This window comes from Trichinella spiralis (assembly GCF_000181795.1).
Source record: "Trichinella spiralis strain ISS 195 chromosome Unknown Scfld1, whole genome shotgun sequence".
Lineage (NCBI taxonomy): Eukaryota > Metazoa > Nematoda > Enoplea > Trichinellida > Trichinellidae > Trichinella > Trichinella spiralis.
This window is the reverse complement of record NW_003526940.1, coordinates 2,558,721-2,586,517: the sequence shown is the minus strand read 5'-3', so window position 1 is coordinate 2,586,517 and position 27,797 is coordinate 2,558,721. Positions and strand designations below refer to the sequence as shown.

At 31.2% G+C, this 27,797-nt stretch overlaps 6 protein-coding genes across 6 annotated transcripts; 5 read left to right on the top strand and 1 right to left on the bottom strand.

Moving 5' to 3' along the window:
• Positions 1-13: 13 nt before the first annotated feature.
• Tsp_08962a (retrovirus-related Pol polyprotein from transposon TNT 1-94) lies at positions 14-179 on the top strand (the record flags this gene model as incomplete). The annotated part of the gene is made up of 1 exon (XM_003382058.1): positions 14-179. A coding segment is annotated over one exon (166 nt), but the record flags the coding sequence as incomplete, so codon positions are not given.
• A 4,747-nt stretch (positions 180-4,926) lies between these two features.
• On the top strand, positions 4,927-7,263 carry Tsp_08961 (solute carrier family 2, facilitated glucose transporter member 3). Its single transcript, XM_003382057.1, has 12 exons — positions 4,927-5,040; positions 5,107-5,208; positions 5,268-5,425; positions 5,486-5,610; positions 5,671-5,841; positions 5,918-6,025; positions 6,093-6,181; positions 6,255-6,353; positions 6,464-6,679; positions 6,762-6,840; positions 6,910-7,037; positions 7,114-7,263. Exons 1-12 carry the CDS (start codon positions 4,927-4,929, stop codon positions 7,261-7,263), a joined length of 1,539 nt encoding a protein of 512 aa, XP_003382105.1.
• A 1,398-nt stretch (positions 7,264-8,661) lies between these two features.
• Positions 8,662-9,580, top strand: Tsp_08960 (conserved hypothetical protein). The gene is made up of 4 exons (XM_003382056.1): positions 8,662-8,667; positions 9,150-9,210; positions 9,231-9,266; positions 9,360-9,580. Exons 1-4 carry the CDS (start codon positions 8,662-8,664, stop codon positions 9,578-9,580), a joined length of 324 nt encoding a protein of 107 aa, XP_003382104.1.
• Positions 9,581-10,649: 1,069 nt separating this feature from the next.
• Positions 10,650-11,267, top strand: Tsp_08959 (conserved hypothetical protein). Its single transcript, XM_003382055.1, has 3 exons — positions 10,650-10,800; positions 10,887-10,970; positions 11,062-11,267. The coding sequence occupies exons 1-3, from the start codon at positions 10,650-10,652 to the stop codon at positions 11,265-11,267; spliced, it is 441 nt and encodes a 146-aa protein (XP_003382103.1).
• A 3,041-nt stretch (positions 11,268-14,308) lies between these two features.
• Tsp_08958 (solute carrier family 2, facilitated glucose transporter member 3) lies at positions 14,309-16,917 on the top strand. Its single transcript, XM_003382054.1, has 11 exons — positions 14,309-14,403; positions 14,512-14,636; positions 14,936-15,124; positions 15,168-15,290; positions 15,480-15,568; positions 15,600-15,722; positions 15,893-16,108; positions 16,237-16,282; positions 16,309-16,436; positions 16,738-16,795; positions 16,847-16,917. Exons 1-11 carry the CDS (start codon positions 14,309-14,311, stop codon positions 16,915-16,917), a joined length of 1,263 nt encoding a protein of 420 aa, XP_003382102.1.
• Positions 16,918-18,349: 1,432 nt separating this feature from the next.
• Tsp_08957a (smoothelin) lies at positions 18,350-24,860 on the bottom strand (the record flags this gene model as incomplete). Its single annotated transcript, XM_003382053.1, has 8 exons — positions 18,350-18,681; positions 18,985-19,136; positions 19,287-19,380; positions 19,574-19,685; positions 22,109-22,175; positions 22,237-22,323; positions 24,114-24,157; positions 24,803-24,860. Coding segments are annotated over 8 exons (741 nt in total), but the record flags the coding sequence as incomplete, so codon positions are not given.
• Between the last annotated feature and the right edge of the window lie 2,937 nt (positions 24,861-27,797).

Sequence of the window (27,797 nt, the reverse complement as noted above, 5' to 3'; positions counted from 1 at the left end):
AGGAATTCTGAAGGCTACTCAGATGCAGATACGCAGTGACGTCACGACTCGACGTTCACGTACTGCGTGTCTGCATGTGTGCAGAGAGCCGTGTTGTGCATAGTCAAAAGCAGAGAAGCGTTGCATTGTCAACAACGGAGGCAGAATATGTCGCTGCTAGTGAAGCGCTAAAGACATGATGTGGCTGATGACACTATTTGCTGAAGTCACAGAAGTGAAACAAAAGCCGATACTGTTTGTGGACAACATGGGAGCCGTCAAGCTTTCCAAGAATCCAGAGTTCCACAAACGTTCGAAGCACATTGATGTGCGATTTCACTTCGTTCGTGAAAAATATAATGAGGGCAAAATCGACATCCAGCACATCGATAGGTGGAAACCAGAAGGCCGACATATTGACGAAAGCTCTGCCAAAGACTCGTTTTCAAAATTTGCGTCAGCAATTAGGAATTGTTTCTGAGCACATGAATTGTTAGAGGAAGTGTTGATGAAAGGAACAATTCATGTTGAAACCTGATATTCAATATACTGTAGTAACGGATAGATGCATATACATAGTCCGTGTGTGTTTGCATATATACCTTGTGTTTTAATAAACTTTGTTCCGTCACTTTGTTTGTTGTGCTTCTTTGACTCCTTTCTCTAGCAACTGTGTTTGTGTCATTTGATCTTACATCTGTTGTCTCGATTTACGTGATAATACAGATCAAACTCAGCAAACCTCAACAATATGAGATTATGTATAGGATGCTTTTCCGATTGTCCAAAAATGTTCTGAACAGTAGCTAAAGGCGATTTTAATACAATGGAAAAATCAACAACTGACAAATTGTCCACAGCTGCAGTTCTGAGTTAAAACTAGGACTAACAACTGCTAATTTTTGTTAGCATCGAAATATTTATCTGATTTTCTGCCTGTTCTCTGAAAATGTTTCTGGTTTGCAAACAAATTTTATCTTTAATCTTTCCAGTCACACATCTCCACCAATACTATCTCTGACAGAAATTGAAAACACTTAAACTAGGGGAACCGCGAAGAAGATTTTCTTCACAGTTACATACAAACGCTTATTACACGAAATTTATTTTATCAGAAAGATAAAGCATATAAAACTAAAAAGTAGAATCGAATTTATGATCAAACTGTGCAACTCAATTTATCCTATAAAATATAAACTTTTGCTAAATATCGAGTAAGTGTAAGATTAATTATTGATGTTTATCATCTGCTATTTGTAATATTACCACATTAAATTTTATTAATATGTAAACATTAGTAAAATATTATTTTATATTAAATTATAAAATTAAAAAACAAATTAAAATATTTTCTGTTTTCATTTTATTTCAGCTTTCTTAAAATAGGTCAAAGTATTGTTTTACTTGCTTGTCATTTTTGTAATACAGCACTTTACTTTAAAAAGTACAGTCTTCTCTGCAAGATTGCTGTGTGTTTGTCAGTCTATTTCGTTTTGGATGAGTTTTGCTTGCAGTTGCTTGATTATTTTTTGTATTGATTGTTGATTTGCAAAGATGAGGAAAGCGGTTGTTCCATTTTTCCTTTATAATACTATCATCTCAACTTTTCATTGATATATCAGAATTCCATTGAAAATGGATAGCTTTTTTTGAAGCTATTTATATAAAGTTGGTAAAATTATAGATCATAAAATTAGTTTTAACGAGACATTTTGTAACTTTTATTAAAGAATATCCTAATGAAAGTAATTCAAATATACTTCTGTTACTAAAATTAGAAATTTATCTTTTTCGGTACTATGTTCATTATGTGTATATCATCAATAATTGATGTATTTTTTTTGAGACAAAGCATTTATGAATTTCAAATATACGTATGCATGAAGTTTTTTTTGTGGAAATGATTTGATTTCTTTATTTGCTTTTGGTGGAAGTTGTTAGTTAATTTGTAATTAAGCGTCTTGCCTGTGTTTAGTAATCAGATTTTATTAAATTTGTCAGTAAGTGATAAATTTTATGGTAAAATGTGTAATCAATAATATTTCATTTCGTCCTTCAATTATTAGGCAAACTGAATTGAGTTTTTTAATCTTTTTGGTGCTTTGTTCATATAATTATATAAAATTGTATACTTATTTTCTGTTTATTTATTATATTAATCTACTTTATTCGAGACTTATCTTCGAACAAACTACCAATTGGCGTTAAATATACATTTTCGAATTGAAATCAGATTTTAGAATAGGTTAAATATTGATACACTAAATTTAGGTTATGTGGCAGATATTGATTTTCATTTGAAGTTTCGTTTTCTCATATTCTTCTACTGGTCTAGAGTTACTGATAGTTTGGTTATCTCTTTCGACGTTGAACATCGGTTAAATTAATATGTTATTAACACGAAATGTATTTTTCGCACATTTCAAATTATTTGCATAATATTACACAACACTGGTACGATGAATTTGTTATAAAGTAATGCAGAATTGTTTCAATTGGAAAAATTAAATTTTTTTAAAATTTTATGAGCACAATTGAGTTTGATTTTCTCATCGAAGATTAGTTGTTGATTTTAAATTTAGAAAGATATTTCATCATTGGCAACTTTTCTTCGCTAAATGTTTGTGAATGAAAATTTTCATCTTACAGTATTATTGGTTTTAAAATTTAAAAAACAGAGACTTTCGTATTTACTTTTTTTTTAATTAATGGAAGAAAATTTAAAAAATTTGTATCTTTTTGTCAATATTTTTGTACAGTTTAAAATTGAATTTTTACAAAGGCGTGTAGAAATTATCTCAAGTGTGTACAGTCTTTTGTCATTGTCTTACTGTATTATTGATTTAGTGTTTTGCACTGTCTATCTGATAATCGACTTAATATGAATGTGAATTTTGTAAGGTTGTTCGTTTGTTTAAATTAGAAAGATGTTACTTTTTTTTTAAATTTACCGTTTCAGTTTCTGTTTTATTTAACAACACACATATACTGGCAGTTTGGCGTTTAAAATTTGCATTTGTGTGTGGATGCCTTTGACCCTTATCCACAAGTGCATAAGCTCATTGATCTGGTGACCTTTCCTTGACCCTTGGCAAATGTTAGTCGTCCAGTTCGATCTTGGTTGTTGCGGTGGTGGTTGGAGATGGATGGCATTCTAGAGATATAGTTTAAAAAATATTCCAACTCAAGTTGCTCGAATTCGGTTTGCATTGATTCATTTCATCTACATTTACTTTGTGTAATTTCATTATCGGTTTGATTGCAATTTAATTATTAATGAAAAGTGATGCTTTTTTTTAAATTTCAAATATATTCGTGTTGTATTGTGAAAAATGATATACATTTTTCTGCTGTTGTGATATAGTTAATTGAAAAATGATATCAGTCGACGATGATAATTTGATAAATAAGTTTTCCAGTCGTCGGTGTAAAGTCACTTTTGATCACGGTTGGGTTGTTTTTCAGTTCAGAAGATTTAGGCGTTTTGTGAGTTTTTAATTTGTATTTTAAATTTGTCTGCTTCGATTGTGTTTGGCGAGTAGAAAGAAGAAAAAAAGAAGTAAAATTGTAAGTGAAAATTTTGTTTACACACTGCGAACGTGCAATTTTTGACATTTACTGATCTTGTCAATTGATGTTATTTGAAAAATTATTCCACTAGTGGCTATTTTTGGTAAAAGTTGGACGAATAAATTTAGATTTATTATTGTTAAAGTTGTGTTCATCATCATCTTCAATTGCCAGTTGGCTGTTTTTACATTGATCATCCATCAGTAAATTTTAATATTTATGAACGAGATTTTTTTTTTGAAAGTTTGCTTTTTTTTCTTGGATGCTTTTGAATGAGACAAACAAAATGATGAACATTGCATGTGACGAAAATAAGGTGGAATAATATGAGAAAGCGGTTGGCATTTTTGCTTTCATTTGCATCACGTATCATCGAGCGAACGAGAATGAGAGTGAAAGTTGAGCGAACAATTATATTAATTGCGTGTCGAAAATGCTTGCGCTGGGCGCTACTTTTTCCATTGCGCTTTTCTTTTTGTTGTGTGGTCGTTTAGCGCGTCGTGTCGTGTTTCTTTTTTCATTCTTCGACCAGAGTAAACGTGTGCGATTTTTTTTCCATTTTGCATTTTATTCCCTTGCTTATATTTTATTCATTTTTCTATAAATTATTATTATCATTATCGCTGCTGTTGTTGTTGCTGCTGTTGCTGTTGTTGTTGTTGTTGTTGTTGTTGTTAGCTGCAGCTGCTGCTTTTTGCTCTGCTTACTTCAAAACTGAAGCTGCTGCAGGCAGAGCAGTTTCTTTCATTAAAGCTTGGCAAAATGAACTTTTCTTTCTTTTCAATTGATGCTTTCGAACAGTTGGCGTTGATATTTTCTTAAACTAAAAATTCATCCTCTCTTATTTATTCATTTATTTATTTGTTGTTATTTTTTTTGCTTATAAGCTTTACATTTTTTTTAAAAAATATTCATCAAATGACGCACTTGTGGCCACATTTTCCAACAAGCTCAACGTCGTTGATGACAATATGTGATGATGATAATATATTTACTATTCCAGGCATTCTTGTTTCTTGATGGCCTTGGAATGAAGTCAGTTTTCTCTGTCATCGTTTGTGACGAGGTCGAGCCGAGCCGTTGACCTCCTCAACCTGTTGAGGATTGCTTCTTCTTTCTTTTTTTTTTGTTTTTTTTTCTTAAAATATATATATCATAGCACGTGCATGCTTTATTATCATCATCATCGTTATTTTATTTGCTATTTTTATTATTTGTGTTACTTATTTTGTCCCAATATATTTTATTAGAAAGGTGAAAATAGGGCGGATGACGTGCTTTTACTTGTTGTTGTTGTTGTTGTTTTGCTTTTGAAAAAAAATTTTTTTCTTTCTTTTAGCGTTCGATTAGCTTTGTTGCGAGAAAGTTGAAAAAAATATGAGAAACGAAGAAACAAATGAACCGAACGAACAAATTCCACTGACCACGGATGGCAGTACTAGCAAAGTAGCCGAAAAGGCGGTGCCGGCAATCGACGATTCCGCTTTGCAGGTAGGTGACATGCATGATTTGAAAAGCAAATTTTATATACAATTATTATTAAATGTAATTTTTCAGGGAAAACTGACGTGTAGATTGTTGTTCGCAGTATGCGCTTCCGCCCTTGGCAGCTCTTTCGTTTTCGGATACAATATCGGCGTGATGAATTCACCGGAATTGGTTTTATATTCATTCTGCTGTTCGCTTGGGTTGTTTTGTAATTTCGACCATTGTTTCAGATTATCAAAAAATGGATGAATGAAACTGTATCCAATACCGGCGCCAGTTGGACTTCTTCGCAAATTGATTCCATGTGGGCCATGATTGTCAGCATGTTTCCTCTCGGAGGCTTGCTTGGAGGAATGTTATCTGGTATTGTATCGGATCGACTTGGACGGTATATTTCATTCTTGCTTGTTTTCAAATGAAATTTTTTCATCAATAACTTCTTGTTCAGACGAAATGGAATGTTAATGAACAATGTTTTTGCTATTCTGGCCGCAGTATTGTTTCTGACCGCAAAATACGCCAACCACTACTTGCTGCTGTTGTTTGGTCGTATGATTGTTGGAATTAATGCTGGTAATAATTTCTTTTTTCTTTTTCTTTTTTTAATAACAACCAAAGCACTGCTGATTTTAGGATTATCCAGCGCTTTGTGTCCAATGTATTTGACTGAAATTTCACCGGTCAACTTGCGTGGCATGTTGGGCAGCGTCAATCAGCTTGTCGTCACAATATCCATTCTCGTATCCCAAGTGTTGGGCATTTCTGAAATTTTGGGAAGAGATAATACGTGGCATATTTTGCTGTGTAAATTTTTTTTCAATTTTACTGTTCTTCTTCTCTGCTTTGATTAATATATTATTTTTTTTACAATGATGATCAGTTCTGACAATTGTACCGGCAATATTTCAACTGATCACATTACCACACTGCCCCGAAAGTCCGAAATATTTGTTAATATTGAAGAAACGTCGAGAAGATGCCGAAAAAGGTTATTTGTTTTCTGTTGTTTTTTTTGTTGAATCCACTCCTAAAACCTGATTCATCTATTGTTTTAGCTCTTAAATTGCTCCGCGAAAAGGATAATGTCGATGCTGAGATATTCGCTTTGGAAGAAGAAGCTAAACAAAATTCTGCTGCTCCAAAAGTAAAAGCATCTTTTGCTTTTGCCCTTTTAATATTGTGCTTGATTGTTGTTGTTGTTGTTGTTGTTGTTCCAGGTCCGTTTCAGTGATATGTTCAAGGATAAAGTTTTGCGTTGGGCATTGTTCATTGCTGTTATGATGATGCTTTCGCAACAATTTTCTGGAATAAATGCGGTAAGTATTTCTTTTTTTTTGATTTGCATATATCTGATTGAACTGAGTTGAAATTTAATTTAAAATTTCGCACATTTATTTCTTTCGTACAATTCTTCTCTTTTGCGCAGGTCATGTTCTATTCGACACGCATCTTTATTGATGGTGCTGATTTGACTCCAGATTCGGCCAGATATGCAACGATGGGTGTGGGAGCAATTAATGTCATCATGACATTAGTTTCCACTGCTATTATTGACAAAGCCGGACGACGTACTTTGCATCTGTTGGGTCTTGGAGGAATGTGGATATCTTGTGTTACACTGACCGTCTCGATGATATTACTGGTATTTTTTTTAATTTTAATATTCTTTTTCTTTTTTCATAAAATAGATGTCCTTTTTGCATTTTGCTTGATTCTGTTTTCAGAAACAAGGTTACAATTGGTCTTCTTATTTGTGCATCGCATTTGTACTGATATTCGTCATTTCCTTCGCCACTGGTCCAGGTAAAGTGATTAATCAGTTGTTTTGCATTTATTTGACGAATTCTTCTATATTATACATGTGTTTTTAAGGTTCCATCCCATGGTTTTTCGTCAGTGAATTGTTTTTGCAAAATGCTCGTGGACACGCAACATCTGTTGCGGTACCAGTTAATTGGGGATCGGCGTTTATTATCGGCTGGATTTTCCCACCGATGGTGGTATGTTTGTTGTTGATGCTTGCTTACTTATTATCCCGTTTAGTCTTCTTAAATTTTACTTATTGAATAATTTTAGCGTGCGATTGGAGAATATTCGTTTTTGGTGTTCACAGGCTTTTTGACAATCTTTTGGCTGTTCACATTCAAATACGTACCAGAAACGAAGAATCGTCCAGTGGACGATATCGTCGCTGAGCTTCGCCGTGCTGTCGGCGTAACACAGTAAAAACGTCATTACTTTGTGCGACAAAAATGGACGTGTGTTTTCATCCAATATTTACATAAACGCATAATCTTTGTAAAACTGAAATAATTATTTTTACATATACAGTACTCTCCTCTTGTTTTCAATATATTCTTCAACCAAAGTGGATAACAATAACATTATTAATTCAGGTTGCTTAGCATTGCTGCTTGTGTAATTTTTTCATTTTTCATTTTCATTTGCTGCCATGCAAAAAGTGTTCTTTTTTTACCTTTTTCTGCATATTCGATTTCAGAGATTTTGATTGACATCGAACTATTTATCCATCGATATTGTGATGAATACTGTGCAGCGTTTCTTTCTGCTTGTGAATCATTAATTTTTCCCACAAACTATTATTATTATTATTATTATTTTCACTTCAGACTGTCATATGTATGTATGTATATGATTTTATTGTTTTTTCTAAAAACATTTAATGTTTATTAGCTGTTTACATATTATTTGCAGTCGTATTTTATTTCCATATCGATTAGTAGCTTATTTCTATATCCATATCGATCTGTATCTCCATATTTATTCATTATTTAAAAACTGTGATATATATATATATGATGATGTTCATTTTATAATTTTCAGAAATTGTGTATCTTTTTTAGAAAATATTCTTTTAGAGGAGAGAAATTAAATTGTAGCTGTTTATGCACGTGGTTGATTGTGTTCGTGGTCGTGTTTACAATTCAATGCTTTACGTTGCTGCAATGACATTTGCGCCCCAAGTTTTACTTTTTTTCCAGCTTACGTACTTTATGATTTATTTTTTGAAGTATTCAATTTTTGCAATCACGACAAGTCTGGGGCAAACTGATCAAATTTTTAAAAAATGGCTACGGTATTGATAATTTTCTTTTTCAATAAAAGAGTGAATGTGTTGTTGTTGTAAAAGTAATAGGTCAGATGTTGAAAAGTAACAATGGGAAATAGAGTGCCTAAAAGGCAACGTATTCAATTTGACATTTTTTTTTCATTACAAAAGAAAACAACTTATACGACAGGACTGCAGACGTGCAAGTTTGTGATTTTGCGTCACAAATGGAAACTTCACATTGAATAAAATCATCGTCAAACTGTATCAGCAATGTAAATTGTTGCCTATTGGCAATGCAATCGAAACGTGCGTTGTGATCACAGTAAGATAAAGTTTTTTTCGCATATGCAAAAATTTCAACCATTTTTACATTTTCACTGAAGTTGACCAGACATTCGTGAGGGGAACTTTAAAATTCAATGTAATCACATTTTACATCGATTATAAATGCGATTTTCATTATAGCAAGTAACATTTAATAAACCATGAAAAAACTAATAAGTATTCCTTCCTCTTTGTAAATTCATCTGATAAAAATGCTGAAAATTTAAATGACAGTATTTAGGAAAATTAAGTGTAAACCGTAATCTCGCATTTGGAAATTTCTCATCTATTCAATTCGCTTTCATAACTCCTGATTTATTTATAAAACAATTATTTTTTGCATGCTTGAAGTTAATTTTGTTTTATTTTTAGCATTACGTTCAAAAAATGCAAAATTAGCAATCATGAATTACGAAAGCTTTGCATGCAATTTTCGGCATGAAGCATGCTTATCAACAATCAATTTAAATAATGAAAAATTAATTTAATTTTTTACATTAAAAATGTATTTAACTTTTAATTATGTTCATAAGGAATTACGTTTTATGGTTGTTGCGTGTTTTAGAGAGTTCTTTGAATTTTTTGCTTCGTGACTGATTGCATGTAAAAGTCCTATTAAAATTATAAAAACTCTTGTGTTGAATTTTTTATAAATTTTCAAGATGTTAATTTTTTATTGAACTGTTTCAAATTTTGTAATTATAATCTTTTTTAGTGTTCCTACTTGCGCATACGGATACTACAGTATATGCTACTGTCGATGACCAAGAATAGAAGTAATGGATAAGTTGTTCAGGACACATAAGTTGGCTTGTGTGTTTATTGTTGCAAGGTATTTTTGGTTTGATGCGAACAATTTGTTTTCAAAGTAACGTTTTGATGACTACTTTATTACAGTAACAGCTTTATTCCAATGCATGTTCAGTTTGTTCTGGTGCGCGTTGGATTGTGTTTTCGTTGATTAAAGTGTATTTAATTCACCGTATCTCGTTCATCTGGCACGTGGAAACTCGATCGAATATAAAATGTGCTAAAGTATCTGGAGTGGTGAAGATACGGCAATGTTGGCGACAGAGATCTGTAGCCAACGAGGCAGTGGACTGTAGGTTTTTCTGGCGGCAGGTCAAATCAATTGTGATAGCCTAACCGCAATACTACCCACGTTCGTTCACGAACGTGTAACAAATAAGACAAACAAACAGCGGACACCGGTTTTATTCCACGAAAGTGAGAACTTATCAATGGACACAAATGAACAGAGACTAAACACCACACAGACACCAACGACAATCACACAGCACAGTAAGGATCGCTCACCAAACCGCAGCTTCCTCACACTTCCGCGTCACACGCCCACAGTAACCCCCTACTGTAATGATTGTCAAGTATTGATGCCTTCAGTTTCCAACAGGCAATTTGCACAGTGGTGTTGATCACGGTCAACGTCTGCGAAAGTGCTCTCGAATTTCCGTTTGCTGTTTTCCAGAATTCTTCCAAATCACTTGAATTCAACTTGAACATTGGAAGTGAAAAAAAATTCACAAACTGTGCTTTTTCCTTTTGAATTGGGCGTGTTGGAAACTGAAGGCATCAATACTTGACAATCATTACGGTAGGGGGTTACTGTGTGAGTGTGACGCGGAAGCGTAAGAGAGAAGCTGCGGTTTTGTCAGCGATCCTTACTGTGCTGTGTGATTGTCGTTGGTGTCTGTGTGGTGTTTAGTCTCTGTTCATTTGTGTCCATTGATAAGTTCTCACTTTCGTGGAATAAAACCGGTGTCCGCTGTTTGTTTGTCTTATTTGTTACACGTTCGTGAACGAACGTGGGTGGTATTGCGGTTAGGCTATCACAATTGATTTGACCTGCCGCCAAAGAAAAACCTACAGTCCACTGCCTCGTTGGCTACAGATCTCTGTCGCCAACAGGGCGTATGGATGCATCTATGGCAGTGTTTCTCAACCAGGGGGGCGTAGGAAGGTTCTAGCGGAAGGGAGGGGATGCGTCGGAATCAAGAAGTTTCAGTCCTGCAGAGGTGTTATAAATTTGGTTTGGTCTACTTCAGGCTAAATTTTGGCTGCCTTTTCTTTCTGGTCATCTTAGTTGTAGCTTAACAGCTTCTGTTGCGGGCAGTTTATCATTTACTTTTATACTAAAATTGCCTTTACCAATTCAACCTTTGTGATGAGAGACGTGAATAATTTCTGACATTGACCTATGCATCATATGAAACTTATAGAACAAAGCCGTATTTTATCTAAGGGCTTACACAAGAAGGCGGTGAAAAATTTACCTGAAGTGGATCGTCACATTTTTTCATTCTTTCCTTCGTTCACCATCGCGACAACACCAACTCTTGTTGTTATATGTGTGCATATTTTCTGTTTATTTATTTCATTTAACCTGACATATCTTGCAGATATTTTTGAAGCACCGAATTCATTTAATTTGAAGCTTTAAGGGAAAAACACGAATGGGATAGTTCACTACGATATTGTTCAAGGCTTTGTTGCCAAAATTTCTTCATGGTTAAGACAAGTTTAATCAGGAAATTTTACATGGTTTTCAAGACTAAACGAACTTTTCAATGATGAATGTCTTAGCGAATATTTGAAAAGAAAAATCATAGCGCACTTTACAAGTCTACAAGATGAGTTTCTCCACTATTTTCATGACGTGGAAACTCAACACCTGATCTATAAACTTGTGAGAAATCCATTCTTGGCTAATGATCGTCGAACATGTATTTCCCACATTATCTTCAAGAAGGATCCATGGAATCGGAATTCAACATCCTTATGCGTTAGAAAGTTTTTTGGTAAAATTACAAGCTGAATATCATAAAATAATTCACAAATCTTACGTATATTGGTTCCCTTCTCCTCAATGCACTTTTGTGAAACGGGATTCTCAGCGCTCATGGCACTTAACATGCAGCACCGCAACAGGTTAAACGTTGAAAGCGACTTGCGATGTACCTTGTCGCCCACTGCCCCATGAATACGCAGCATCGTCACAAATGACCATTGAATGTTTTACTGTGAAAACTAGCTTGGCTTGCTGCAGTCATGAAGCAAAAATTTGCTTTGCGTACACAGAATACATACAGCACAACTTTTTTAGAGGGGGGCATTAACTGTACATCTTTTATTAAGGGGGTGGAGCGTGCCCTGTCACATGTTGAGATCCACTGATCTATGGATGCTTGCATGATAGAATTGCAAAATCGGTAGAAATGGCATACATATAACAGGAAGCTGTTAAGAAATCTTCAATTCACCAAAGATGAAACAATCCTGTTAGAAGTCAGTTTGGAACCTTTGCCGGGCTGTAGATGAATATCAAATCGATGGAAACGTGCTCCATTTGTCGTAGTCATCACACATGTCTTGTCATCATAGTCTGGTAGAGGCCGCAGAATGCTTCAAGAAGCGCCCTTTCTGAACAAATAACGCTGATAAGCTCGTCAAATCATGCATATGCGTAGCATATGCAGTGCAGCAAAGCATTTGGTTGATGCAGTTGAATGGAAGCGTTATGCATTCCAGAGATGTCAGAATTGAGGATGTGAATTTACTGGTGGCCACTGCGTTAGTCAGACTACTTTGGAAGCATCATCAGTTAATATCGGCATAGCAGATAATCATGTGTACGCATTACAGCGGCTTTTTCAATTTGAAGACATTTTTTTTGGGAAACCCCAGAAGTCAACATGTGGGCACGTCTGATACTCGCCCCCATAGTGGTCACAATGGGGAAATACGGCAAGATTCAATAAAATAAAGTGATGTACGTTTTCAGACACTGGTGAACAGTGGTTTGAAGTTGTGTATAAGAATGTAATACGACCAGACCAATAAAAAATCATGGACGATGTGATTTTCATCGTGATTGTGGGCCGTTTATCTTGTGTAATGTACATACACTACAGTATTTATTAGGCATGATCATTCGTATGCAATTTGCTGTAATGAAACAGTTATTTGATTTTTCTGTAAATGTGCGGTGGATTTTCTGTTCCCTACTGTTACTGTAGTCTAGTACTGTCTAGTGTCCTGTCTAGTGAATTGAACTTGAATGTCGAAAGTGAATTAAAATTTTGAACAGTAAAGTGAATTGAAGTGAATTTTAAAGAGTGTAAAAAGTTGAAACTGAGAATCGTGGAAGAGTTAACTTTGTGCTCTTAAAAGTTCATTAAAGTAATGAAACAACAAAGAAACGTTATAGAAAAGGGAAATATGAAATGACATTGAAATCATTGATTGATTAAAGAATTCGATCAAGAAGTAACGATTAAACCTTTTCAAGTTGATTAAACCGGCAATGGGTGAAAGTGTATCGTAAAAGTATAAAAGTTGATTCCATTGATAAAAGCGACCTAATAAATTATTGATGAGAGTTTCACTGGGTTTCAGTTTTAATTTTATAAAAACAAAACATAACAAAAAAGAAAAGAAAAGAAAAGAAACACTGATGTAATAATATTTTTCGCTTGAATTATTTTCCCTGCCGTTAATAATAATTGCTTAAATAAAGGTTTATCAAGTAAATGACATTTGTACCCCTTTTGCCAAAGAATAATACGGTTGAAATGTTTATTCGTTGCTGCGTGCTTAATTGTTTACAGCGTCGTCTTGTTCACTGACGAACTGGCAACATTGACGTAGTTTTCTTTGTTGGCATCCACCGCACAAGATTTAATACATATGCATATGCATATACGTATATATAGAGAATGGTAATCTTATGAATAATTTTTAATAAATTTATCAAATCATAAAATTTTTTGAATATTTTTTAAAATTTTATTGAGTATTTGAATAATTTGTTTTACAAATAAAATTATCTTTTTATCTGGTATGTCTTTCTGCTTGATAAATTTGAATGCAGTGTTGTTCATTTTCAAATTTTCAAATATTACACTTTTCTCTTAAATGTTATAACACTTGTTAAGTTAATTAAATTTAAATGGCATGCATATTTTGAAAACCATACATATATATATACATATATACAAATTAGAATATTAATTAATTATTATTAATAGAACATTTTAATTAATAATAAACTTTTTAAATCAGGTGCTACATAAATTGAAAAAAATTTGACACCTTCCATTGCTTATTTGCAAATAATTACCTTATCAACTATTCATGGTGAGTTCAACTCAGAGTAGACAATTTTTATGACAGACACAATTGTGCTTGAAATTCAGTTACCATGGCATTTGAAAAGTTAAAATTTAGTTGAAGCACAGCGTTATGCGATATTCTATGCGAAATGTGACACACAATATTTGATTACATTATTTAAAATTTATTCTTCATTAGGAAAAAGAAAATTAAGCCTCTCTTATTATATGAACATTGTGAATATGAATTTGAAATGGGAAAAATAATATTCAAGCAATAACAATGCTATTTTTGTAATTTTATTCATTCTTCTAAATTTTTACCAATACTGCTGCATGCAGTGCATGGCATGAATGCGAATATTTTTTTCATTTAAAATTTATTAAACGTTTCCTATTAATAATATTAATTTTTTAATTTCAAATATAATATGCATTTTATATATTTATTTGCGTATGGTAGTTTTTATTTTAGGACCAATTGACGTGTTGGCTTGCGTTTTCTATATTTGCCGCAACTTTTGGATGCTCTTTCATTTTTGGATACAACATTGCTGTAATCAATACCCCCCAAGTTGTACGTTAATTGAGCGATGAATTTTTGAACATGCACATGTTTGATGGGAAATTTTAAAATTTGAATAATAACTAAACAGAAAAAGAGATATCATTCCTTGTTTAGGTAATTGAACAATGGATCAATGAAACATTAATAGAAAAAAATCAAACTTGGACTCAATCAAAGATGGACAGTGTTTGGGCATTAATTGTGGGCATTTTTCCATTTGGTGGATTCATCGGTGGAATGTTGTCAGGGCTTGTTGCAGATAAAGTTGGACGGTAAAAATTAATTAATTTTTAACAGTGATTATAAATTAAATTATTTATAAAAATTTCATTTTTTTTAATTTTTGAATGTTAAGTGCAATTTATTTGTTTTGATTCTAGTCGAAATGGCATGCTGCTTAATAATATTTTTGCAATTTTGGCGGTCAGTGTTATGTCAGTAACACAATACACAACTTCATATATTTGTTTAATAGTTGGTCGTTTTGTTATTGGAATCAACTGTGGTATGTAATGTTCTTTTTTTGCTTTTATTTTTAATATTAGACTAGCTAGTTTGCTAATTTTAGCAACTACACTCATTTTCTATCATGTTGTATGTAATATAGTTTATAATTTTCATAAATTTTTATAATCTGCTGCATTAATATTAAAAGAATTCTAATAACATCTTATCAGAATAATTAAAAATATACTGGTAAGATATTTAGATTAAATTAAGCTTATGATGAATACATACGCACAGCGGATTATTCAGCCCATTTTGTGAGAAAACTTTAACGTAACAGCATTTATGTATATATAGGAATAAGCAGTGCTCTGTGCCCAATGTACTTGACAGAAATATCTCCAATCAAGCTAAGAGGCATGCTTGGTACTTTCAATCAGTTGGTAGTCAGCATTGCTATCCTCCTGGCACAAATACTTGGCTTAGAAGCTGTTCTAGGATCGAAAGAGAACTGGCCAATCCTATTTTGCAAGAAAATCTTTTACAGTTCGTTGTAAAAATTTTCTCTCATTTACAAAATTACATTTAGATATAATTGCAATTCCTGCGATTTTTCAATTATGTTCTTTGCCATTTTGCCCTGAAAGTCCAAAATACTTAATAGCTCATGGAAGCAGTATGGAAAAGGTTCAAAAAGGTAATAAACGCGTAGGTCATTATTGTAAATTAAAAACAAATTCACTTGCTGTTCTAAGCACTACTTCAATAATATTCTTCAAGAAATATGGTTATGCATTTATTATTTATTTTTTCTGTTTAATTTTAAAGAAATAGATTATATTTTTTTAAATATATTTTTGTTTCATAATAAATTTAAATTTGACAAATTTTGAACTTGCAGATTTGCAAAAATTGCGTCAAGTTGAGAATGTTAATAGTGAAATTGAAGCAATTCAATATGAAATGAACGCAGCCACTGCAACTCCTAAAGTATGTTATTTGTGATAATGAATAATAATAGCTAAACTTTCCGGTTGGCCTTCAGGTGCTGTTTTTGGACATGTTCCGAGACAGAATTTTAAGATGGGCATTATTCATATCCATCATGATGATGTTTTCGCAACAGTTTTCCGGCATTAACGCTGTACGTGGTGATTTTCAAATTAACCGATTTCATAATCTGTTGCAAATGAGAAATTAAATTTCTAACCAATTAATTAATTTCGAATTAATAGCCTGTATTAATTTTTGCTTCACGACATTTTAAAAGGTTTCCACATCAATATACAAAATTATTGTTCATTTTCTTTCGAGGTTTTATTTTACTCAACAAAAATATTCATGGATGGAGCTGGCTTAAGTGAAACAAACGCTCAGTTCGCAACGTTAGGAGTTGGTTTAATAAACGTATTAATGACTATTGTATCTGCTGTATTGATTGATAAAGCCGGCCGACGTATGTTGCAATTAATTGGTTTGGGTGGCATGTGGATATCATGTATTGCGCTAAGTGTATCAATAATTTATATGGTATTTGCATATATAGTACAGTTAAGAAAGCATTGAAAACTGATCTGCTTGTTTTCAGAAACAGAACCGAAATTGGATTTCTTACATGTGCATTTGTTTTGTTTTCCTGTTTGTTGTATTTTTTGCAGTTGGACCAAGCAAGTTCAACATCGTTGGATGTATTCACTTTCAAATGTAAGATAATTATTTTGTGATTGTAGGTTCAATCCCCTGGTTTTACACTAATGAAATATTTTTGCAAAACGCAAGAGGATATGCAAATGCTATTGCTGCGTCTGCGAATTGGATGTCGTCATTTCTTGTAGGCTGGATTTTCCCTCTGATGGCGGTAAGTTTACAATGGATGATTAATTTCTGCATTTTAAATCATCATAGCATAATAAAGGCAAACACGTGTTATTTATTTCCAATCGAACAGCAAGAGTTGAATTCAGATCTTTCATGCATCATACACTTGAATGCATAATTTTAAAAATCAAAACAATTCATTTCCTTATTTATTCTAAACAAATAAGGGACTAAACTAAGTGTTACTTGTAAACAAGTGAGCAGCAATAAATATTTATTAACATTAACATCTGAAAAACAGACAAAAAATCAAAGCATAATTTTTAATTTTTAATTTACAGATGATGCCATTGCAAGCTAATCAAAATAGCTATTCTCTCGATTTATTTACATTAATAAGTATAATTTAAAATTTTTATTTTTTGTGTAAGATGTTTCTGTAACATTTAGAATGCCTTGGAAGAGTATACATTTTTGGTATTTGTTGGTACGTTGGCAGTGTTTTGGTTGTTCACATATAAATTTGTCCCGGAGACAAAAAATCAAAAGATTGAAGATGTCGTTGCTGCACTGAAGATTCCTTTTTAAGCTGTTTAATGCTGCAGTTAGAATGGGTAATACATTTACCCAAAAATAGTTATTAGTTCTATCAAATTTAAATTCGATCAAATTGTATCCGATATTGTGGTCCGATGTAGAAAATGCGCATATAGAGCACGCTTTATTGTTAGAATGGCATCATAAATTGTAAATGTTCAGTTTCTTTGCATATATAATTATTTACATAAGTATAACAAAAATTATGATTAAAAAAATTAATCAGCAATAAAAACATTTTATTTTGAAAGGATCATTTTAATTGCAAACTTATTATGGAGCATAATTTACAAATAACTGGCTGAATCACAGTATACAGAATGCCAAATTTCTTTGACATTTGCATCCAAATATAATAAATAGCTTACAGTAGAGCTAACCAAATCCATTAAACAAAGAAAAATAAAGAAATGTATAAAATAAAATGCAAAAACGCAAAATACCTGAATTATTTACAAATAGTTTTGCTATGATTTATGAAAAATTAATAAAATGACTGCATTTTATTAATTGCACTAATTTTCAAATACATCAAAGCATAATGAATAGATTTTTCAACTGGTTATTTAAATAATTAAGATTCAAATAAATTATGACAACTTTATTAGAGATATCTTAAAAATGAATCTTAAGCAATATAAATCTAAACAGATGGTTTTTTATCATATTAACTATCGTTAAGTAGTTTCTCACAAAGGTTTGTCATATACTTTCTGTCAGCAAAAATAAATTATTTTAAAAATAAGTAATTTATGCCAGGGTCATTAATATTTTAGTTAACTACTATTCTAGTTTAAAATATCAGTAAAATTACATATTTGTTAAATTTTCATTGCAAATTACTGGTCCGTAACGTTTGTTTCACTTGTACTTTGCTTCACTGTGAATTGCAAAATTAGAGTTGGAAAATTTTCTGATTGTAATAATAAATAAAAAAATACAAATTTTTAAATCATGAAAGCAAGGCGAATAGCAATAAAAATGAATTTAATACCAATCTGGAAATAAATATTTGCAAGTAATTTTAATCTAGTGTCTTTCTAGAAGCTTAACTTGCATTTAATACAAATAGTTTGCATATGCGTTCGCTTTTTGCGAAGATACCAGAAATATATTTCAAGTTATATTTCAACATTTCTGCCTAAACCTTCAGCAATTTTATTTTTATAATTAGCAATAGAAGCAGTATAACATAATGCTTTTCGTGGATTCATAAATGACAAACAAATTTGTTTATTTATTCATTTATAAATTGACCATTAATGTTTTCACCTTTGCATGCGGGTTTGTGTATTTTTGAATGAGATTAAACTAGTGAACTGAATATTTGAAGGAGCTAATATGACAAAGGAAGGAAAACTTTGAAAAGTTTTACTGAATAATTCTCGACATGTCTTGTGGAAATATTTGTAAAGTGACAAAACTACAAAAATTCTTAACATTAAAAAGAACTAAAAAAATTTCAGTGAATATATATCTAAAACAAAAATGATTATAATGTAAAATTCAGTTGAGAAAACTGTATAATCCAACGTGTATAATTTCTGTTATATTAAAAAAATTAATCTGCATTTCGAAGCTGTCTATAAAAGCTTTGAACGTAAGTAAAGATGCACTTGTAATCAGGGTGGTCTCCCATAAGCAGCATATCTTCCACTTCTAGAAGTGGCACAATTCCTCCGTATTTTCTGAAAAACAATACATACATTATTTAAATATAAGAAGGTGCTGTAAAAATTTAAAACTGAAAACCCACCCTTTTCAAGTGTAACTGTAAAATAGATGAAAGATCTTTCTTAAAAGCCTGATTCATATAAATATATTAATGCTAGCAATAAACATTCATGTGTGTCAGTAAGTGTTCATCTTTTACAAAGTAAACTATTGACAAAAAATGCTCAGAAGGCTATAACTAAAATGTCATTAATATTAATTTATCAGATTTAATACATAATAGTAAGTGAATGGGTATAGCAATGAATTAAACTCACTCTGCAACTTGAAAAGCTAAAGCTAGATTTTCTTTTCTTTGAGCTGGATCAAGAGCATTGAAATCAAACGCATCTGGGTAAAAGTGATGAATAAGAGCACAAAACGCCATTCCGTTTGCCCAGCTTGACGAAAAGTTAGTTATATTTATATTCTGAAAATATGTATATGCAATATTTAATATTATCACTGCAACATTATTTATTATATTATCATGTTCTATTGTATTACACTGTTTCAATAAACATTATGTAAAATATTATTAAAAGCGACATGCATTGCATCAGATAGATAAGAATTTTACTTTATAATCTTTAGTCTTTATTTGGCACCAACGAAGAAGCGCCTCTTTTATTGCGCTTGGTGATCTGGCGATTACTGTTGTTTTATTAGAAGCACTATAAATAAAATAGATAGTTTATAACAAAAAAGAATTTGTCACATAATTTTATATTAAAATGTTCGAAAGTCCAATTATTTATTATAATTCGTTTCAAAATAATTTTAATTTCAATTTTTGCCAATTTATAATTTCTGACTTTTTAAATTTAATAATTTCTTGTTGCAAAATTTACAAAAATTTTTCATTACTTCGATGTGGTTCCGTTGCTTGCTTTAGGTACGATGTCGCTGCTTGACATTCCCAGTAAAGCTGATTTGAAGCTGATGCTTCTTCGATCAGTTTGATTTGAAGAAATAATATCTGCAAACAAAATATAAAAATAAATTAACTAACTCCAACAAACTTCAAAAATAAAAAATTAATGTTTCATCTGCTGGTTCATTTGAATAAAGTGCAGGGTTTTCCAATTTGTTTGATTAACAGATTATTCATTTTTAATTTCTGAAAGTATCAATTTGAGAATAATTTTTTTCCTCTTTTATAAAAACATTGTAATATAATTGTTTTTATTCCATAAATTAAAAAAATGATGATTGACAGTGCCAAAAAAAATTAATTAATATCCATACACAGTTTTGAACAACATCTTGTGCAAATGTATTATTCAAACCTAATCAAAATCAAGCTTAACATATTTAAAAAAGCAACAAAAGAAAACAATTATTAAATTAAATGCTACAGTGTATTCAAAATTCATTTCATAATGATTTCATTGAAATTTATATAAAGAAATAGAAAACCAGTTTATTATTATATACTTGTTTATGGTTATACATGCATAATTGTAAAAGAAGGACTAGTTTAAATAATTTTGATAATAATAATAAAATGTGATAAGGTAATTTCAACAATAAGCATGGATCGTTTCCAAAATTGACAGTTTTTTTGGTTCCATAAAGAATATGTGCTCATTAATAAATGTTCAATAATAAGATGGAAAGTTTTTGAAAAAAATTAGAATAAATGAGTGAAATTTATGAAAGTCAAAATACAATAGACTGTAGATGTTGTAATAATGAGTAAGTATTAATTGTATATCTAGGCATGCAATTGGGCAAGAAGAAGTAGAAAATTTAAATAGCATAAATTACGTGAAAGCAAGAAGACAAAGCTGAATAGGAAATGAACCGAAAAGTTGTACAGGAAAAGAGTACTAAAATGCAAGTGTAAAATGCTGAACAAACACTTTGAAGCTTTGAAGTGGTCTTCAGCTTAGGTTAAGCAGTTCCGAATAAAGGCTACGTGCCAGACAGCGCTGAGCCAAATGTTCTCTACGCAACAACTGGCATGATTATTCTTATTCTTATTCTTCATTTTTATTCTATTAACAACACGGCATATGCTCGGCCTAACAACACAATCGTTCTTTTGGAAAAACTTTTGGCGTTCACATTTTCCAGAATTTTCTCAGCCAAGTGGAAATTGTTACTACTTCAGGCACCACGCAGCCAGCCTGATCGAAATTTCTACTTCAAAGCTGAAATGCCAGCTTGTTTGTTTTGTTTTCAGGCTAGTTTACTACACACACACACGCATATATATATATATATTCATATTTATATTTACATTTATATTTATTTATTTATGCCTCCAATTTTTATGTTACCAAAGCATTAGCTAATCTAAAACAAAAGAAATCCTCATTTGAATTCACCATTTTAAATTTACATTCATAAAGAAGATTCGGGAAATAAGTTTTAAAAAAGAAGAAAAAAAGACATTTTACTGATAAACAAGTGGACATTTGGAATTTTTAATAGTTATTGTTAAAAAATGAAACCAATAAAAATTTACACAACTTTTCTCAGGAAAATTTCTACTTGTGCTATTTATATAGTGCCTCTTTTTTCTTTTATTATTTTTTTAAATATAAAAATCAGCCCAAACAGCATCTAGCGTAAAAACGTTGCAATCTGAAAAATCAGCTTTATTATGATGCATTAGCATTTATCCTGATGACGCAAACTGCCCCGGGTAAGAACTACAGTGATTTATCACGGCAAGTCGCGGAAGCGAATTGCTTCAATTATTTTCAAAAAAATTGAGTTACGCTCAACTTTGCACTTAAAATGAAAAAGTAAAACTATGCAAAAATATACAACGTGTAAAAAATTGAAGAAAAGCTCTTTTTTTCATTTAAGAAATTATCGTCAAAATAAGAACAACAAATAAATTTCAAAATGAAAATGATTCGTAATTAAAACAAATTAATTTTCGTTTAATACTGTAAGTAAACAATTAGGGATAATTTCAAGCAAATCAATATAGCAAACCTCTAATAATATGCAAACCTTTTACCACTAGATGATTCGTTTCCTTTTTAAGATTTTGAAAATTCAAGAAACTGTTTGAAAATTCACGATGCAAATATATTTAAACTGAAGGGTTAACTGCTTACATTACATGTTACATGCAATAAAAATTACGCAACTCTGCAACAATACAAATGGAATGGAAATTAATTAAATCAAATTAAACTGCAGCATGCCGTAAAATACTTACGACTTTATACCACGTTAATCGTAATATTGAACAATAATCGAATAACCATAATATTATTATTTAATTAATCAATAAAATATCAACTGATGACTCTTTTTTCTTAATTTTAATGTTATTCATTAAAAAATAATTCACTCATAAACAAAGTAAAAGTTTGAATTTCTATATTAATACAATATTTATGCATTTATTTCAGTTCATTTTGGTACAAAGTCACTCACCTCTGCCACAAAACTTTTGATTATCACCGACCACTGCATCTTTCGCTAGTGCTGAATTTGAATTTGTCTGAAATGTATAAATTTGCATACAGCTTTGTGAATTTTGTAAACAGAATTAGTTTACTGACTTTTTCTGTTGAAACTTTATTCTGACGATTTAAAGCAACTTGGTATTTTCTAGCCAAACGTAACACATTATCAGGGCAGAAAGGATTCTGAAATAACAAAAAAAAGATGAGATTTCATTTATTTTTTCAAAGTTTTAAATTATTAAAAAATGTCACAATGAACAAGTAAATTTTCAATTATTCAACAGAATAATTTTTGAAGCATTAAAATTGAAATAAAACTGTCTTTTATTTTTGCACAGAAGATGTTCAGAAAAAGAGGATGAAATTTAAAAATATATTATAATTATTATGCACAAAAGAATCAACAGAAAAGGATGAATAATAAAAATCCAAGCACGTCACATCCACATGGAAGTGCGCTAATTGATCGAATGTGTGATGCCCGGCCGCTGCGCAACATCGTCTCAACTTAAGTAGTGGACGATAATGAATTTTTCATCCCAATGCCCAAGCTTACAACAACGTTTGATGGATTCACACTTTCATCAGAAAGTGCGGAAAAGAAAAGTAAAATCAAATAAATTAAGAAGCATCATCAGATGCAGCGTCCGTTGTGTTCCGTAAGCGTAACGACACAGATGGACACCGGCAAATTATAAAATTACGATTCGCACGGTTTATCGACGCAATTTACATTCAATACGTGGATTTCAATTAGATAAATAAGGCGGTTAAAGATGGGGATAAAAGCGAACAACATCTAGATGGAGAGTCAATCAGAAATTTTGCAGATTGAAATGATCCGTGAAGAGGAACCAACGCGAGAGCTTCGGGGTAACTGTCCATTGGCGAGTTGCCAAAACTGTCCACAAAGGGAAAAATTATCGACTTGTCCAGCTTCATCACTCTCCTTGAAGTGAGATTCAATGAAAAACATCGCTCAGTATGTTCAGTCTAATTGAATAATTAAATAACTTCGCCGCTGACAGATCTCATTATAATTTGGCCAAAACCACCAAAATTAAATGTATAAAACAATTGTATCAAATTTCATTGAAAGAATATTTTAATTTTTGATGTGAAAAGAATATTTTCAGCCCTTAATTATGAATAACTATTGGATCAAAAACAGGTGCTCTTCAAATACAATTTGAAAATGCTGTCATTTGTGAAAGTAAAAGTAGTCTCACTTCATTTGATCATAATTCATCAACATCTATTTGCACCTTTTACATTTGCGTAAATATCAATCAGTCAATCAATCGATAATTATTACTTCAAGATCATAATTATAATAAATTTGAAATCACCATCTTATTGTCTTGCAAACTACACATACAAAAAGTAGAATTACAATTCTTTTAAAATTTCATTATTGAGAATTTATTTTTTATTTTATTACATGTATATATGCACACACATTTACATGTGTAAGTATGTATTTAGATGCCATAAAGTAAAAAATTTATATTGAAAATCAGTTCAAATTAAATATTCTCTGTGGATTTTAATAATTAATTTAAATAAATATCTCAAATTGCACAGTTAACCTATTATGTAACTGATGTTCTACATCTTTTTCATATTCGACAAGCAACATTTTTCTACATCACTTGAAATGTTTCAAAAGAAAATTAATTATTACTTCTAAATATGTTACTTTTAAAGTAAGTTATTTCCTTTTTAATTAAAATTAAAATAAATCTAAAACAGCCATACTATCTTTTACATATTGATTAAAGCTGTAAATTATTAACCTTATTTTAATTTCAATCTACCAATGCCTAGCAACGCACAATAAGCTAGTCAATTAATATTGCACAATTTTCATTGAAATGGAATTTTACAAAGCCTACTACTGCTAAATCCCACAATTTCCACCTGAGACACCTCATATGATGAGTTATGCAAAGGGCTCAGTGCCAGGCACCTACTTGGTACAGCAACCCATCATCTTCTAGAACGCGACGGATTTGACCTAAAAAATAAAAAGAACAAAATTGATTTATATATTTCAGTGTTTCATCTGAATATTTTCACAAGATAAAAAAGCTATATTTCATGATATACATATATATAGTTTTTATATATTATATTTTCAAAAAATAGCTTGTTTAAAATGCATGCAAGTTACAATACATATAAGTTTAAAATACAGTTTAAAAGTAAAACTTGAGAAACTACATTTAAAAAATAAAATTTTAGAAATTAAATTAAACTGATTATTACTACTGAAATATAAATGTATATTAAATTATTACTTCATACAAATGATTTTATCTATTTAAATGACTTTTTGTCTATCGGTGACAAACATACGGTTAAAGTAGTGATTATCTAAATTAACTGATATGCATATATTCTGACACCCACACCCATACATAAGATATACAAGAATAAGATTCGGAGCTACATGCTTTTTTTACAGTACCAATTATTAGTGTTTGAATATTTTATTGACGTCTCATCTCATATACATAAATGTAGAAAGATGTTGTGAATTTTCAACTGAATAATTAGTGATAATTTAAATAAATGATAATTATAATAAATTGGTAAAATTTATTGAATTTCACAAATATGTTTATTTAAAAAATTGAAAAAACAAAGTATTTATACGTACATGCAAAAGTAACAATTTCCTTGTCCTTGGCGCAAGTAGCAGTTTTTCCTTCCATTACCTTAAAGAAGAAGAAAGTAGATTTTGTTTAATAATAATAAAAGCTGTTCTCGTTTTTACTCTTTCTTTCTCAGTTGCTGGAACGAAGCCGTTGTCTAATGCTTTGCAAAGCTCCGCCTCGTCACTGTGAGCACCACTTATAGTCGGTTTGTTGGATGCTGCTTGAATCGTCAGAAGACCGTCTTGGTATACGATGCCTTTTACACTGGCCATTGGATATTGGCAGTTGACGACTGACAGCACTGATTCGTGAATTTCTAAATTAACAAACTTTATATTTAACTCAATCAATTTATTTTTCATAATAAATAATTTCCTCCCAAATAGTACACGATTTTATATTTTATTATTTTTATTCACTTTTCAATATATGCATATATATATTTATATTTATTTATGTATTTTATTTTCAATTGTTCTATTTTACTTTAGTACGATAAACTCGTGACATAATTTAACAGTTTTATAATTTGTTTTTTTCTTATAACCCCCTGATGAAAATGATCGCAAATGATGTTTTACATAAAAACGTCATAAATAATAACAACGAAATGTCGAACTTTTTATAAACTCAACTGAAAATTAATATCATTTTATTTCAGGTACGGACAATGAGGGCAAAACGTTTTTTATGCAGCATAAAAAATATTTGATAAATATTATTTTGCATGATTAATTTAAAAATTGCATTTTTTAAATGTACTAAATGCATAATGATATTTTACAATGCTTTCTTCGTGTTATTTAAATATACAAAAAATATGCATATATTTTTTGATAATTTTTTAAATATATTTAAGATCAGAAATGAAAAAGGAAAAAATTACATTGATTGTAAAATTGAAATATAAACAAAAATGACAAGAAGGATAAAAATGAAATATGATGTAGAAAATAATTTTGTTTTTTTTTTAATTAAATATATTCTATCAATGGGATTAGATTTAATTTTTAAGTTCAAGACTTGAATTCGAGCTGAAATAATGCTTCCGTGAAATATTATTATTGCACTTGCAGTGTTATAAAAGTTGACACTTTGAAACGCCCAACGACGTTGTTATTGATTTCTTACAATGAAACACGATTAATTATTTAGAGCTTACTGATGATGATGATGATTATCATCATCTGAGCATCTGATAAGGGCACGTTTGAATTTAACCTCTGAGCAAAAATTACATGTAAAAATAAAATACAAAGAAAAAAGAAAATTCTGAATATTGATTCTTTAAATTCATCAATAATATCAATGTTCGATAATTCAGGAATAAAAATTTGAAAACAAAATAATTGTTTATTTTTTTTAAAATATTATTTACTTATTTTCAAAACTATTCTTATTTAAATTACAACTGTTAATAAAAATAAGCAGGTACATGACTGTGACGTGGAACACAATTTTACAAACTTTGAACATTTTAACTGTTGCTGAATGGTCTTCTCTATTCATTTTATTTCAACATTTCTAATTGAATTGTTAAATTATTACGACAGCACAGAAAATACTCGCTTTTTTATTTTAAAAACTGAAATCATGTCATGATCAAATGGACATTGTTACAACACGCCAGTTACAACAAATTTAGCCTTCAACGCAAAATTAGCAGTTAGTTCTATGCACATGTGGGTCGAATAAGCAGTGCATCAATCAGATGTGCAAAACAACAACAACAACAACATCATCAACATAAATTTTACAAGCCTGAAAACAATCCCCCACCACCCCCTTCGAAATTTTGACCCCCAAAGAGACAGGTAAATTTGAAGCCATCTTCTTGCTTTTGTTTTCTAAATCTGTACAACACCAACAATGCAATTTGCAGAACTTAACCTGAAATATTGCTTTCACATACTTTTTGCATGATCGAAATATGCGGAAAACAAAGTTTCAACTGTCAGTGAATATTGTCACTACAGTAACTTTTCTTCGCTTCTAGCCAAATGTGTAGTTCTGAACTGGAAAAATATTTTCCAGCACAGAAGAAGAAATTTGATTATTTTCACTTGCTCCAATTAAATGACGCATAAAAATTACAATAAACAAGTGCTTAAGAAAACAAATTATATATATACATATTTGGCTTCTGATGAAAAGAATCTCAGTTGATCAGTGAACGATAAATTGACGAGAGATGTGATGAGGAAAAAAAAGTGAAATAAAAATATGCAAAGCAGTAAGCTGCGACTGTGGCGATCATATCGCCAATGTCGACTCAGGAAGGACAAGGCGAAGGCCAAAAACAGCCTCTAATGGCACTTGGACTTGGTCTGTTCTCGGGTCTCGGACAGGTCATCGGTTTGGCAAAATGACCATGGCAAAAACTGGAAGCAGTCCAAAACTGACCAACAACATGAAAGAAATCGCGGCAAAACGTTTGTGCTAATCAAGCAAAACCAACCTGACTTTCTTGATTTTCCTTGATTACCGTCATCAGTCATTTTTCTATTTTCCAAATCAAACGGAGCCGATATCCTTATCTGATGATGAGAATTGCATCCCACTTCAGGTCAATGGAGCGTTTGCTTTCTCACCACTTGGTCTGGTCATTTCTTTTTCTTCTTTCCGGGGTCGTCTGTCTGTCCATCATCAAATTGAACATTTTTCCATTTTATGCCCAAATTTATACCCGACAAAACAACCAAACTAACTGCCCCCTAATTACACACACATCATGCTCAATTGTGCAAAAATGGACTCCATCCAGTGGGGCGTGAAATAACCAATTTTGAAAGGTCCGAACATATAAATCATTCCAATCACGGTTCACCCACCTTCAACATTTATAATTACTGTATTGAAAAAAAAAGCAAATCTTTCTTTTGATTTTTCTTTTTGCAAAAAAAAGCTGGAAACTATCATCCGTGCAAATATACCCGCATGCAGTAACAAATCCAAAACTCCACATGGGAGGCGCCACAATTTGTTTCCATGAAACGA

What these genes read in the sequence shown, in the direction of transcription:
- Tsp_08961 (XM_003382057.1), top strand. Translation starts at nt 4,927, where the DNA reads ATGAGAAACGAAGAAACAAATGAACCGAACGAACAAATTCCACTGACC. An exon ending in TCGACGATTCCGCTTTGCAG is followed by an intron (nt 5,041 to 5,106) that starts GTAGGTGACATG and finishes GTAATTTTTCAG; the next exon opens with GGAAAACTGACGTGTAGATT. An exon ending in TGATGAATTCACCGGAATTG is followed by an intron (nt 5,209 to 5,267) that starts GTTTTATATTCA and finishes CCATTGTTTCAG; the next exon opens with ATTATCAAAAAATGGATGAA.
- Tsp_08960 (XM_003382056.1), top strand. An exon ending in TGTGTGTTTATTGTTGCAAG is followed by an intron (nt 9,267 to 9,359) that starts GTATTTTTGGTT and finishes ATGCATGTTCAG; the next exon opens with TTTGTTCTGGTGCGCGTTGG.
- Tsp_08959 (XM_003382055.1), top strand. Translation starts at nt 10,650, where the DNA reads ATGCATCATATGAAACTTATAGAACAAAGCCGTATTTTATCTAAGGGC. An exon ending in ACCAACTCTTGTTGTTATAT is followed by an intron (nt 10,801 to 10,886) that starts GTGTGCATATTT and finishes TTTAATTTGAAG; the next exon opens with CTTTAAGGGAAAAACACGAA. An exon ending in TTTCTTCATGGTTAAGACAA is followed by an intron (nt 10,971 to 11,061) that starts GTTTAATCAGGA and finishes GAAAAATCATAG; the next exon opens with CGCACTTTACAAGTCTACAA.
- Tsp_08958 (XM_003382054.1), top strand. Translation starts at nt 14,309, where the DNA reads ATGGACAGTGTTTGGGCATTAATTGTGGGCATTTTTCCATTTGGTGGA. An exon ending in GTTGCAGATAAAGTTGGACG is followed by an intron (nt 14,404 to 14,511) that starts GTAAAAATTAAT and finishes TTTTGATTCTAG; the next exon opens with TCGAAATGGCATGCTGCTTA. An exon ending in TGTTATTGGAATCAACTGTG is followed by an intron (nt 14,637 to 14,935) that starts GTATGTAATGTT and finishes ATGTATATATAG; the next exon opens with GAATAAGCAGTGCTCTGTGC.